The sequence below is a fragment of the Erythrolamprus reginae genome, chromosome 12 (assembly GCF_031021105.1).
Source record: "Erythrolamprus reginae isolate rEryReg1 chromosome 12, rEryReg1.hap1, whole genome shotgun sequence".
In the NCBI taxonomy this organism is placed as follows: Eukaryota; Metazoa; Chordata; class Lepidosauria; order Squamata; family Dipsadidae; genus Erythrolamprus; species Erythrolamprus reginae.
In genome coordinates this window covers 25,164,670-25,179,120 of record NC_091961.1, presented here as the reverse complement: position 1 = coordinate 25,179,120, position 14,451 = coordinate 25,164,670, and the positions used below count along the sequence as shown (strand labels likewise).

The 14,451-nt window shown below is 41.8% G+C and overlaps 1 protein-coding gene across 1 annotated transcript in view; it reads right to left on the bottom strand.

Moving 5' to 3' along the window:
- ST14 (ST14 transmembrane serine protease matriptase) overlaps positions 1–14,451 on the bottom strand; it is a 69,311-nt gene that overhangs the window by 32,889 nt on the left and 21,971 nt on the right. The window contains exons 2-4 of the mRNA XM_070765900.1: positions 5,415–5,574; positions 3,894–4,021; positions 932–1,002 (exon numbers count right to left, since the gene is read on the bottom strand). Of these exons, the coding sequence (XP_070622001.1) occupies positions 932–1,002; positions 3,894–4,021; positions 5,415–5,574 (359 nt within the window). The remainder of the gene's footprint in view (positions 1–931; positions 1,003–3,893; positions 4,022–5,414; positions 5,575–14,451) is intronic.

The following is a 14,451-nucleotide window of genomic DNA, read 5'->3' as shown; positions in this document are numbered from 1 at the left end:
ATGATCAATAGTATTTTTCAAACTTGGCACCTTTAGGGTCAGCAAACATATCTATTACACCTCCCTCCTCCTATTTTGACCAGAACAGCAACCTTCATGCCTAAATAGAAACTAGAATTCATAGTTTCCTGGTTTCCACATTGATGTCTGCATTGGTTGCCGATCAGTTTCCGGTCACAATTCAAAGTGTTGGTTATGACCTATAAAGCCCTTCATGGCACCGGACCAGATTATCTCAGGGACCGCCTTCTGCTGCACGAATCCCAGCAACCAGTTAGGTCCCACAGAGTGGGTCTTCTCCGGGTCCCGTCAACCAATGTCGCTTGGCGGGACCCAGAGGAAGAGCCTTCTCTGTGGCGGCCCCGACCCTCTGGAACCAACTCCCCCCAGAGATTAGAATTGCCCCCACCCTCCTTGCCTTTCGTAAGCTGCTTAAAACCCACCTCTGCCGCCAGGCATGGGGGAACTAAGATACACTTTCCCCCTAGGCCTTCACAACTTTATGTATGGTATCTTTGTATGCCGCCCCGAGTCTTCGGAGAGGGGCGGCATACAAATCTAAATAATAAATAAATGATTGGTTTTTATATAATGGGTTTTTAACTATTTTTTAGTATTGGATTTTGTTGTACTGTTTTACTGTTGTTGTTAGCCGCCCCGAGTCTGCGGAGAGGGGCGGCATACAAATCCAATAAATAAATAAAATAAATTAAAATAAATAAATAAACTGGGCATGGACGTGGCCAGTACATGACTCATCTGGCCTGTAAGAATATTCTACTCCCCCTCCCGACCTGAAAAGAACTCTGTTCCAATTGCCAATAATAATAATAATAATAATAATAATAATAATAATAATAATAATAATAATAATAATAATAATGTCAAAACCATTAGGCCAAACTGTTCTGAAGTTTCAGGAGTTACGCACCTGAATGCTAGAATCTCCGAGTCTTTGTGGAACGCACCAACATCCAAATTGCTTGAGTAGATGTCCAAGAGCTGAAGATTTAAAAAATGGATGCATTGAGAACAAGTATATAATATGTATATATAAATATATATGTGTCACATGTTTTTGCTGAATTTGAAAATTAAGGGAGACTGGGATAGATCTATTTCAGCCTTGTTCTGGCCTCATCAGCTAGCCATACCCTCACTGGGATTTGAACTTGAAGCCTTTGCCTTGTAAGGCAGAGAGTTAACCTTTAGGCTAAAGTATCCAATCCCTTCAACTTCGTACCAGGGAAGGGTTATATGTTTTTTAATAAATTAACTGCCTTGGTAATGGCCTTGGATTGAGCCGAGAGGCAAAAAGGAAGCTGTGATGCTCCTTCAATATACCAGGGTGATTTAACACAAAAAAACATAAGTATATATGTTTCTATTAAACTCAACTTAAAAGTCATCTTATTCTAAGCAGGGGGTGGTGGTAATTTTTTCCACACCCTGAAAATATGTGTCAAGGTCTCACTTATTCGTCTGTTGGAGTTTTAGCTTTTTTGTTTTATTACAAGATCTTCAATCCCTTTGTTAACAGACTTTGTCTAAACTAGGATTTACTGAACAAACTATGGGATTGGACTAGAGTCATTCACAATGCTAAAGTGGCTTATAAGTTGGGATGGATAGATCCATGTCAGCATGCTAAGCCCAAATCCAATAAACCACATTATATGATTTGTATCATATTCTGGTGTCTTCCTTAAGTAAAGCCAGCAACATAAATTGATGTTACATTGTTTATCTGGGAACACGGACCAGGCACGAAGTGACCATCCAATAGGAATCAAAGTTTGTGCTACTAAGGTTAGTTCACCTGCTCCTTATATGTGCTCCAGCCCCTTTGTGTACACCCCACCCCTCCCACCAGCCGCCCATACAGCTGCTGTAGTCTGGCCACGCCCCTAGCAGCCCATCCCGGCCTATCCCGTTCGGTTTCCTGCTTCCTCCCATGCTCCAACGATCAGCTGTTTACATGAGCTGATGATCAGCTGTTTTGTAAGTAGCTGGTTACAGTCAGGGCCCTGCTAGGCAGGCAGCAGCTCCGCGGATGGTGAAGTCCGAACCCCTCTAACCAGATGGCAGCCCTTTGGATTCAGGAGCGAGGCGTAGGTTGGGGTGTAGGTTGTAGGTTGGGGTGGCGGCTCCACTCCACCAAAATGCCATTGATGTCCATGCATCCATATCCATTCCTCCCCTGCTTGAATGGCGGCCCTGGGCCATCTGGTGGCCCAGGGCTGACAATTTCTATCATGTAGGAACCTTACCAGGTAAGTATAGGAGCATCTTTTGCTGTACCTAAAGATCAAGGAAGAACTAAGCCTTAAAGCGCCGAATCAAGGCAGAACTGAACAAACATTTGAACAGAGAGGTTGCTACAATGCTGGAGAAGAAGCCCACTAACAAAACCTTTCTCTGCTCAAGACTATATTTTAGTACGGGTAGTCCCTGCTTTACAACCCCTTGAAGTTACAATAGCATTGTACAAGCAGGACTTGTGAGAGATCCTCATAGTTGTGACTATTGACTCATGTGGTCACAATTCAGATCCTCAGTAAATTGGCTTGGGCTTACAATTACAGCACTGCAGTAACCCGCCATCACATAAGCACCATTTGTGTCTGTCTTGCAACAACTAAAGACATTGGGGCAGACAGCAGGAAGTTGCAAATGGCAGTCACGTTGACTGTAGGATGCTGCAAGCATGTAATATTCACTTAATGGTGGCAACTGAGAGTCCTGGAACTGCCTTCATAGGTTGGCAGTCACAGAGAATTGCACCTTACAACCATGTCATTTAATAACGGAGTTCCAGGACACAATTATGGTTGGTGAGCAAGGACTACCTGTAATACTGGGTGGACATCAGCAGAAGACCCTTCCAGGCAGGACAATGGCTGAGTTCAGCCTTCCTTAAATATAACGGGCCTATAACTCCCAGAATTCCTTGCAGCTAGGGCAGTGATGGTAAACCTATGGCACAAGTGCCACAGGTGGCACACGGAGTAATATATGCTGGCATGCAAGGCGTTGCCCTAGCTCAGCTCCAATGTGCATGTGTGTGCCGGCCAGCCGATTTTTGGCTCGCACAGAGGCTCTGGGAGGGTGTTTTTGACTTCCAGAGAGCTTCTGGGGGCATGGGGGTGGGTGTTTTTACCCTCCCTTGGCTCCAGGGAAGTCAAGTGGAGGGCGAAAAAAAAGCCTACTGGGCCCACCAGAAGTTGGGAAAAGAGGCCATTTCTGGCCTCCAGAGGGCCTCCAGGAGGCAGGGGAAGCTGTTTTTGCCCTCCCCAGGCACTGAATTATGGATGTGGGCATGTGATAGCACATGCCCACGCTGTTTCGGCACCCGAGGGAAAAAAGGTTTACCATCACTGAGCTAGGGGATTTTGGGAATTATAACTGCAATGCTGCTGAAATCAGAGCACTGCACACCAAGACAACTAGACACAAGAACAGTTTTTTTCCGAACGCCATCACTCTACTAAACAAATAATTCCCTCAACACTGTCAGACTTTCTACTAAATCTGCACTTCTATTCTACTAGTTTTTCTCATCATTCCTTTCACCCATTTCCTCCCCATGTTGAGTGTATGACTGTGATTTGTTGCTTATATCCTAAGATTTTTATTAATATTGCTTCTTCATTGCTTATTTGACCCCTATGACAATCATTAAGTGTTGTACCACATGATTCTTGACAAATGTATACAGTATTTTATTTTATGTACGCTGAGAGCATATGCACCAAGACAAATTCCTTTGTGTCCAATCACACTTGGCCAATAAAATTCTACTCTATTCTATTCTATTCTATTCTAATCTAGCTTCTGATATCCAAGGCAGGGAATCCGTTGCTGCCGTTGCTCATACAGCTTTCGATTCTTACCATCAACTTTACATTCTTTGCCAAAGCAGCAAATTCAGGAGAGCTGGAATTCTCGTAGGCATCGATGAACCGTGTGCCTATCAGTCTCATGTGGCCGTTGTATGACTTCAGCACAGGGGCAGCCCTGTCTAAAGAACAACCAAGAGCGGACAAAGGTCAGAATCAGCAAAAACATTCGACAAATGTTCTGACCCACCTCCCCAAATACGACAAACCTTCTGAAGTTAATTCAAAGATTCCTTTATTAGGAGTGCCAGCAGCCCTGGGGAAAAGTTTCTCTCTCTCACTGCAGGCTAACAAGTCCTGCTGGCTGGGAGATGAACAGTTGTCCGATCTATCTATCTATCTATCTATCTATCTATCTATCTATCTATCTATCTATCTATCTATCTATCTATCATCTATCTATCTATCATCTATCTATCTATTTATCTATCATCTATCTATCTATCTATCTATCTATCTATCTATCTATGTATCTATCTATCTATCTATCTATCTATCATCTATCTATCTATCTATCATCTATCTATCTATCATATCTATCTATCTATCTATCTATCTATCTATCTAATCTATCTAATCTACCTACCTACCTTATCTTTCTACCTACCTACCTACCTACCAACCAAGGACTGTTAACTCCAGTGCGCATGAGTATGCTAGCCAGCTGATTTTCAGCTTTGGTGAAGGCTGTTTTGCCCTCCGGAGGCTTCAGGGAAGCTTCCCTGAAGCCCCTGAGTACAAAAAAACCACTCAACGGGCAAATCGGAAGTTCGGAAAAACGGACTTCTGGTTTGCCCATCGTGCTGTTTTTCGCACTCCAGGGTTTCAGGAAACTTCCCTGAAGGCTCCGGAGTGTGAAAAGTAGCAAATCTGGCAAACCGGAAGTCCGTTTTTCCGAACTTCCAATTTGCCCGTTTTTTCATCATCCTAGGCTTCAGTGAGGCCTGTGCACATGCACAGGGACAGGAGTACTGTGCGCACGAGCAGGGGCAACGCAGGGGGATTCACATTCATGGGGGGTGAGGGAATTGGTGTGGGCACATTCTAGCACACGCACACACATCCTTTACGCACCCTTTACTAAATATACTGCTCAAAAAATAAAGGGAACACTAAAAAACACATCCTAGATCTGAATGAATGAAATATCCTCATTGAATACTTTGTTCTGTACAAAGTTGAATGTGCACAACAGCATGTGAAATTGATTGTCAATCAGTGTTGCTTCCTAAATGGACAGTTTGATTCCACAGAAGTTCGATTTACTTGGAGTTATATTGTGTTGCTTAAGTGTCCCCTTTATTATTTTTGAGCGGGGTATATTCACCAGGACTGAAAACTCAGCAGTTCTACTTTACCAGTGATTAAACCCATGGATCTCAGAGGATGTGGATTTATTTTTAGACATAAAGCTGGTTGAATCAGCCACAGGTTATTAAGTAATGCATCAGTTGTTCTACTTAAACATAACCTATTTTTAGCTTGTAGTGCAAGCCGAACCCTACCACAACTTACATTTGAAGTGCCAAACCAGCAGCCCAACCATCAGAGAAAGGAGCAGGGAGACGGATACCACGATGACTACCACTACCCAACGTTTCGGACCACGCTTCTCAAGCTTCTTGGTGTTCATGGTGGGGAGGAACTCCACCCCTTCCTCGAGGCCGTTCATGTCCTACAGTAAGACAGACAGAGATGATCAGGCTGCATTTTAGTACTGTGTATCCAAAGTCTCAATCCCTAAAGCACCCCATGGACGTTTTCTCATCTAACTATATTGATTGATTAGATTAGATTAGATTAGCATGCCGCCCCTCTCCATAGACTCGGGGCGGCTCACAACACAATAAAACAGTTCATGACAAATCTAATAATTTACAATTTAAAATATTTAAAAAACCCCATTATTAAGCAGACATACATACAAACATACCATACATAAATTATATAGGCCTGGGGGAAATATCTCAGTTCCCCCATGCCTGACGACAAAGGTGGGTTTTGAGGAGTTTACGAAAGGCAAGGAGGGTAGGGGTAGTTCTAATCTCTGGGGGGAGCCGGTTCCAGAGAGTCGGGGCCACCACAGAGAAGGCTCTTCCCCTGGGGTCCACCAACCGACATTGTTTAGTTGACGGGACCCGGAGAAGGCCCACTCTGTGGGACCTAATCGGTCGCTGGGATTCGTGCAGCAGAAGGCGGTCTCAGAGATATTCTGGTCCGATGCCATGAAGGGTTTTATAGGTCATAACCAACACTTTGAATTGTGACCGGAAATTGATCGGCAACCAATGCAGACTGCAGAGTGTTGGTGTGACATGGGCATATCTTGGGAAGCCCATGATTGCTCTCGCAGCTGCATTCTGCACGATCTGAAGTTTCCGAACACTTTTCAAAGGTAGCCCCATGTAGAGAGCATTACAGTAGTCGAGCCTCGAGGTGATGAGGGCATGAGTGACTGTGAGCAGTGACTCCCGGTCCAAATAGGTCCAAGTAGTAGTAGTAGTAGTAGTAGTAGTAGTAACAACAACAACAACAACAACAACAACAACAACAGTAATAATTGTAATAATGATGATGACAACAACAACAGAGTTGGAAGGGACTTTGGAAGTCTTCTACTCCAACCATCTGCTTAGGCAGCAAACCCTATACTACTGGTTCTGCATACCTGACCGTACCCGTAGGAGCCCATCACTGCCTGTAATCTTTCACATATTTATTTCAGTGTTCAAGGGGAGAAGGACTACCCCTCCTAATGCCTGACCAAGACACCCACACCTGTTCCTTCTCAGCCCATCCATCTTCCCTACTACCAAGAGTTTCCACCGCTTGCTAGCAACCATCTGAATTATAATACCTACCAAGCCAGCAAAAGTACATATGCAAAGATGACCTCAATATTTGATTCCAACACAGGCTATAGGGAAACATAATCGCTACTGTGCAACGGCTTCTTTTTATTGACATGTTATAAAAGTGCAGGACCAAGTAAAGACTTGAAAAGAGAAACTGCTGGAAGAGCAATTGATGCCCATGCAGGAAATGTTGCATATTTCAGGTCTAAACCCAAGTTCTCCCATCAAAAAAGCACATTTCTTTTTTAATTTTTTTTTTTAAATTTACCTACTAAAAAGAATTATTATTAATTGGGTTTGTTAACTTGCTTTATTGCGACATATGTGGCATATTATTTGGATTTTTCCCCTTGAATTGATATAATCTTGATCCCTGTAAGTGTTAGATAAAATTTAAGAATTAATGGATTTGCTCTTTTTTCTTGTTTTTTTTTCTTTATTAAAGGGCAACTAATATAAAAGTAGGGTTAAGAAATATACATGAAAATGGATATTAAGGATGTATGGAGAAGATTGAAGCACTACCGCCTAAATGATTAGATGTGATTAGAATAGAAACAGCCTAAAAAGTGTATTAGCTAATAGCTTTTCAATGTCATATAAGAAATCTGAGTAATTATTTTTGTCCAAATGTCAAATGTAAAGAAGGCAGCACTGGATGGATTATGAACACCAGACTTTAAAAAATGATTTATTGTAATGTAATTCAAGATTGATAGTATCTTATTTTGCATATGCGATTGGAGTGAAAAAATAAAAACTCCTTTGCCAGAAAAAGCAGACTTATGTAGCACTAAATCTGAAAATCAAAAAGCACAGGGTAACAACCGCTAGCCGTGCTACATTCAGGTCAGGCGGTAGAATTCAAACTGGAGACTCTAGTTCAGTGATGGGGAACCTTTTTGCCCCCTTGGGTGCCGAAAGCACATTTGCGCGGAAGTAAAAATATTGCCGAAAATTGCCGAAATCTCACTCGTTCGAGTGTCTTCGCACAGGATTTCGCTTGCTGCATATGCGCAGAAGCGAAATCATGTGCTGACAGGCGTGTGCGCTTGATGGATGTGTGTGCATCCACGATAGGCACAGAGGGTGCACCAGTAGGGCCATAATTCATAATTCAGAACTCATAATTCAATGCATGTGGAGGGCAAAAACAGCCTCCCCTGCCCCCAAAGAGGCCCTCTAGAGGCTGAAAATGGACCATTTCCCAACTCCCAGTGGGCCTGGTAGACTTCCCTAGACCCTAGGGAGGATGAAAACGCCCTCCTGCCTCCCTGGAGGCCCTCTGGAATCCTAAAATGTCCTCCCACAGCCTCCGCAACAGCAGAAAATCAGCTGGCTGGCACACACATGAGCGCTGGAGCTGAGCTAGGGCAACAGTTGCAGCCCTATTTGGACCGGGAGTCATTGCTCACAGTCACTCATGCCCTCATCACCTCGAGGCTCGACTACTGTAACGCTCTCTACATGGGGCTACCTTTGAAAAGTGTTCGGAAACTTCAGATCATGCAGAATGCAGCTGCGAGAGCAATTATGGGCTTCTCCAAGTATGCCCATATCACTCCAACACTCCGCAGTCTGCATTGGCTGCCGATCAGTTTCCGGTCACAATTCAAAGTGTTGGTTATGACCTATAAAGCCCTTCATGGCACCGGACCAGAATATCTTCGAGACCGCCTCCTGCCGCACGAATCCCAGCGACCGGTTAGGTCCCACAGAGTTGGCCTTCTCCGGGTCCTGTCGACTAAACAATGTCGTCTGGCGGGACCCAGGGGAAGAGCCTTCTCTGTGGGGGGCCCGACCCTCTGGAACCAGCTCCCCTCTGAGATTAGGATTGCCCCCACCCTCCCTGCCTTTCGTAAACTCCTTAAGACCCACCTTTGCCGTCAGGCATGGGGGAACTAAAACACCTCCCCCTTGCCCATGTTGTTTTGTTGATTGATTGACTGTGTGCCTGTTTTTTATATATACTGTTTTTATGAGATTATTAATTTAAATTGTAACTAGATGGGTGGGCATTGGATTTGGTATTATGTACTGTACTGTTTTTTATTATTGTTGTGAGCCGCCCCGAGTTTGCGGAGAGGGGCGGCATATAAATCCAATAAACCTAACCTAACCTAACCTAACAGCTCATAGGTATGACTCCGTGCACGACCTGTGGCACATGTGCCATAGGTTTGCCATCACTGCTCTAGTTTCTTTACCAATCACTCTCCGTCTGAAAAAGATTGCAATCCAAACTGAACCTTGGTGGCACAGTGTTTAGAGTGCAGGACTGCAGGCTACTTCGGCTAACGTTTGGCTGTAGTTCACCAGTTCAAATCTCACCAGGCTCAAGCCTTCTCTCCTTCCAAGGTGGGTCAAATGAGGACCCATATTGTTGGGGGAGAGATGCTGACTCTGTAAACTGCTTAGAGAGGGCTATAAAACCCACCTCTGCCGTCAGGCATGGGGGAATTGAGATCCTCTTTCCCCCTAGGCCTTTACAATTCTATGCATGGTATGAATGTATGTTTGGGTTTTTATATTAATGGGTTTTTAATTGTTCTTAGTACTGAATTACTATTGTACACTGTTTTATTGTTGCTGCTAGCCGGCCCGAGTCTCCGGAGAGGGGCGGCATACAAATCCAATCAATCAATCAATCAATCAATCAATCAATAAAGGCACAGTGAAGTGATATACAAGTCTAAGTGCTATTGCTATTGCTATAAACTGCTCAACCACGAATCCAAAATGGAAAAAATCCCTCAACTCTCTGTTCAATCTTTTCCAATTTCCATGACTTTGGGCTGGTCTTGATGAGCCCAAGGCACCTCTCAAAGGGTTGTTGTTATTGTGGGGGAAAATAGCAGGTGGGAAAGGAGGTGTGGAGGAAATGTCGCCCGCCTTGAGCTTGCTTGTAAAAAAAGAATAAAGACGGGATGCAAAATAAATACAGAAATAAAAATGTGTTGGGACTACAATCACCTTCTTGTGAGTTGGGAAATGCTGTTCTAGCACACAGAAACTCTGAATACACAGCTGGCAAACCTGCAGACTCATTCCCAGAAACTGCCGGGACATTTGAGTATTGCTTGCACTCTCGCCGAGGAGTTTCAGGAACACTCTTCTCTCACTGGCCCAACCCAACACCTCTCGAGCACCTGAGAGTCGATCCGGCCAAAACAGGTTGTCTCACCAGGGCCACACCTGTGCTAGACTCTTGGCAGTGAGAGCTACCAGGTGATCGCATCCCCTCTATAAACCTTTCTACAGTCTCGGGAAGGAAATGGGAGTTTGATTTCTTCCTTTTGTTCTCGGGCACCAAACCCAGGTTGAGCTAACAACCTGCTTTTTCCTGTAACCTTTCAAGGATAGAAATACTACTGGGAGTAAACTGCCTTCCCAAAGAAAATAGAAAGGGCACTCAGGGAAAGGTAGGATGGATTCCAGAAAGTACCTTCCTCCTTTCCATCTCAGCAGGTGGATTATTATTATTATTATTATTATTATTATTATTATTATTATTATTGTTATTATTTATTAGATTTGTATGCCGCCCCTCTCCGCAGACTCGGGGCGGCTAACAACAGTAATAAAACAGCATATAACAATAGGAAAGTGAACACAAGAACAAGGGGACACAATCTGAAGTTAGTTGGGGGAAAGATCAAAGGCAACATGAGAAAATATTATTTGACTGAAAGAGTAGTAGATCCTTGGAACAAACTTCCAGCAGACGTGGTTGGTAAATCCACAGTAACTGAATTTAAACATGCCTGGGATAAACATTGTAAGATAAAATACAGGAAATAGTATAAGGGCAGACTAGATGGACCATGAGGTCTTTTTCTGGCATCAGTCTTCTATGTTTCTATGTTTCTAATCCAATACTAAAAACAGTTAAAAACCCATTATTATAAAAACCAAACATATATACAGACATACCATGCATAAAATTGTAAAGGCCTAGGGGGAAAGTGTATCTCAATTCCCCCATGCCTGACGGCAGAGGTGGGTTTTAAGCAGCTTACGAAAGGCAAGGAGGGTGGAGGCAATTCTAATCTCTGGGGGGAGTTGGTTCCAGAGGGCCGGGGCCACCACAGAGAAGGCTCTTCCCTTGGGCCCCGCCATGTACCAGTAATGGGCTGCTGTCCCCATGGGGGGAGTTAGGCAGTGGAGGTAGTAAATTTATGCACTATTTATTGAATACTTAATAGGTTTTTTTATTGTCTTTCCTTTTCTTAGTATGATCCTTAATTTTTTTAAAGAATAGGAAATCATCAAATAGTATGTTTTTACCCATAAACGCTGCAATCATTTTAATCATTATCTACAACTGAAATTTTATGGCAATTCAAGAAAATTGAGCTACTTGCCTCATCTGTTATCCTACTGAACCTTGTGGGTTCAGTACAAAACCTTAAAATTTGACTGTGCTCCTCAACAAATAGTGCTGTTTATCATTTGTCCTTTTTGTGGTTGTTCAAATAATGTGAATTAATCAATTGAAAAAGAGTCCAATCATTTATTTGAAAAGGTATCGTGATCGGCAAGCCACTCCCACCCAGTCACATGACCTTTAAGTAACCCCTTGGTCACATGATTGTCAAGTCACTCCCACCTGTTCATGTGACCATCAAGCCATACCCACAAAATAAGCCACAACCACAGTGTGGCAGTAAAATATCTGGCAGCCCGTCACTGGATGCTACTTATAAGCCAGTGAGTACCAAAAATTTGAGTGTGCCTGCATGCGTTTGCTGAATTGAATTGAATATTGGGGATTTAGACACTATTTTATTCTTCCTTTTATATGTTGTAAGCTGCCTCAAGTCCTCCAGTTAATAAATTCAATTAATTAATAAATAAATAAAATAAATAAATATGGTATCAGTGGCTTTCCAGACTTGGCTTTTTTCTTCAGACAATAGGAACTGTGTTTATTTTTGTTCATTTGTTTACTTGTATCCCGCCTTTATTGCTTCTATAAATAACTCAAGGCCGTGAACATATCCATCACACCTTCCTACTGCTAGTTTCCCCACAACAAACAACCCTGTGGGGTGGATTGGGTTGAGAGATAATGACTGGCCCAAAGTCACCCAGCCACCTTTTCATGGTTAAGGCAGGACTAGAACTCTAAGCTCCTGGCAATTAGCCCAAAGTCACTGAGCTGGTTTTCATGGCTAATTATTGGGATACAATTACAAGTACCGTATTTTTCAGAGTATAAGGCGCACCGAGATATATAAGATGCACCTTAATTTTGGGGGAGGAAAATAGGGAAAAGAATCTGCTTAACAGATATTCACCAGATAGCCGTCCCGAGTCTTTGGAGAGGGGCGGCATACAAATCTAATTAATAATAATAATAATAATAATAATAATAATAATTATTATTATTATTATTATTACATTTTTGTAAAAAAGTATTCTGCTACACTGATATTTTATTAAGTAATATATTATTATACCATTTGGTTCAGAATATTTTTCCCCTTTATTTTCCACCTCTAAAATCTAGGTGCATTTTATACTCCAGTACGTCTCATACTCTAAAAAATACGGTATTTAAACAGATAGTGTAGCCAAACTTCTTGTTTTTTCCTTCAATGTTGTTCATCATCGTATTAGTTAGAATTAGATACCACTTTTCTTCCATAGATTCCTTCAAGGGAGGGAATAACAATAAAAGCAAGCACTTTTTAAAGTTGGCGAAGCTAAGAGACAATGTGCTGGCCCAAAATTGCCCAGAGAGTCTCCATCATGATTTAACCATCAATGGGCAATAATTCAAGCTCAAGGATTAATTCTACTTCCTTGCCCCCATCCAAAATCACTGAGAGCAAATGCAACAAGACAAATTCTTTATGTGTCTAATCACACTTGGCCAATAAAATTCTATTCTGTTTTATTCTATTCTACTCTACTCATTCTATTCTGTTTTATTCTATTTTACTCATTCTATTCTATTCTATTTTACTTTATTCTATTCCATTCTATTCTATTTTACTCTATTCTATTCTACTCTAATCTATTCTATTCTACTCATTCTATTCTGTTTCAGTTCTATTCTACTTTATTCTATTATATTCTACTCTACTCTTCTCTACTTTATTCCATTCCATTCTATTTTACTCTATTCTATTCTACTCTACTCATTCTATTCTACTTTATTCTATTCTACTCATTTTATTCTATTCTACTCTATTCTACTCATTCTATTCTATTCTACTTTATTCTATTCTACTCATTCTATTCTATTTTACTTTATTCTATTCCATTCTATTCTATTTTACTCTATTCTATTCTATTCTAATCTACTCTATTCTACTCATTCTATTCTGTTATGTTCTATTCTATTCATTCTCTTCTCTTCTCTTCAATTCTACTTTACTCTATTCTATTCTACTCTTCTCTACTTTATTCCATTCCATTCTATTTTACTCTATTCTATTCTATTCTACTCATTCTGTTCTGTTCTATTCTATTCTTCTCTAATCTTCTCTACCTATTCTATTCTATTCTATTCACCGAAGCTGAGCTCCTTCTTCAAGAGAGTCTTGCCACATGGCTGTTGTGTAACCTGCAGTCTCGTTTCATTTGATCGTCTTGGGGACTACAGTATCTCCATTTGATGACTCACCACTTGCTCTACACAGTGAAGACATGTGGAAGTTAGACCATATATGGATTAGTTGGTCAGCAAAGCAAAACCTACTTAGGAGATTTCACCAGGAAAGATTGCTCTTTTTTCTTCCTCATTATTCATCTCCATGTGGAGGTCAAAGAGGGTTGAGAACATCCAGAGCCACTTCAGACACCCACACAAGTTTAAAAAGACATCGATACAACAATCCACCGATAGCTAACCAGAAAAACAAGAGTGGCTAAATTGTAGGCAATGTAGTTTGAACTCTGCTGTAACAGTAGACAAATCAGGGTTTCTAATTAGGGTATGAGAAATCCGATCAATGTCTAGATTAGAACAATGTTTTTCAACAATTCAAAGCTGTCTGAACTTTGGCTCCCAGAACTGAGAAAATACTGCAGAAAGAAAATAAGGTTGCAACACACCTTGACAAGCTATGTACGGAATTATGCCTTAACTAGATTATGCCTTAACAACGTGTCATTTTAACAACACAAAGCTGCAGTGCATGTTATCACTTGCTTCCCCACCGGTTCTTCTGGGGTCACCTATATCCTGAGATTTATGCAGTTGTCCATCCGGGAAAAACCATCGCAAAAGAAAGTTGAACAAAAACACATCCATGCAAACATATTAAAATAATTTCAGAATTCTCACGAGAAACTAACTTTTCACTGGCTATCATGGAACATATTTGTGGATTTAATTGAGAATAGATACTAGAGGAGAATTGTATCGGCAGTTCTTTGTTAGCAAAAAGGTCAGAAGAGAAGGATGGGTAGTGATTTCTGACAGTCTCAAGATGGGTGAACAGTGCAGTCAGGTGGTAGGGAAAGCGAGTAGAATGCTTGGCTGCATAGCTAGAGGTATAACAAGCAGGAAGAGGGAGATTGTGATCCCGCTGTATAGAGCGCTGGTGAGACCCCATTTGGAATACTGTGTTCTGGAGACCTCACCTACAAAAAGATATAGATAAAATTGAACAGGTCCAAAGACAGGCTACAAAAATGGTGGAAGGTCTTAAGCATGAAACCTATCAGGAAAGACTTCATGAACT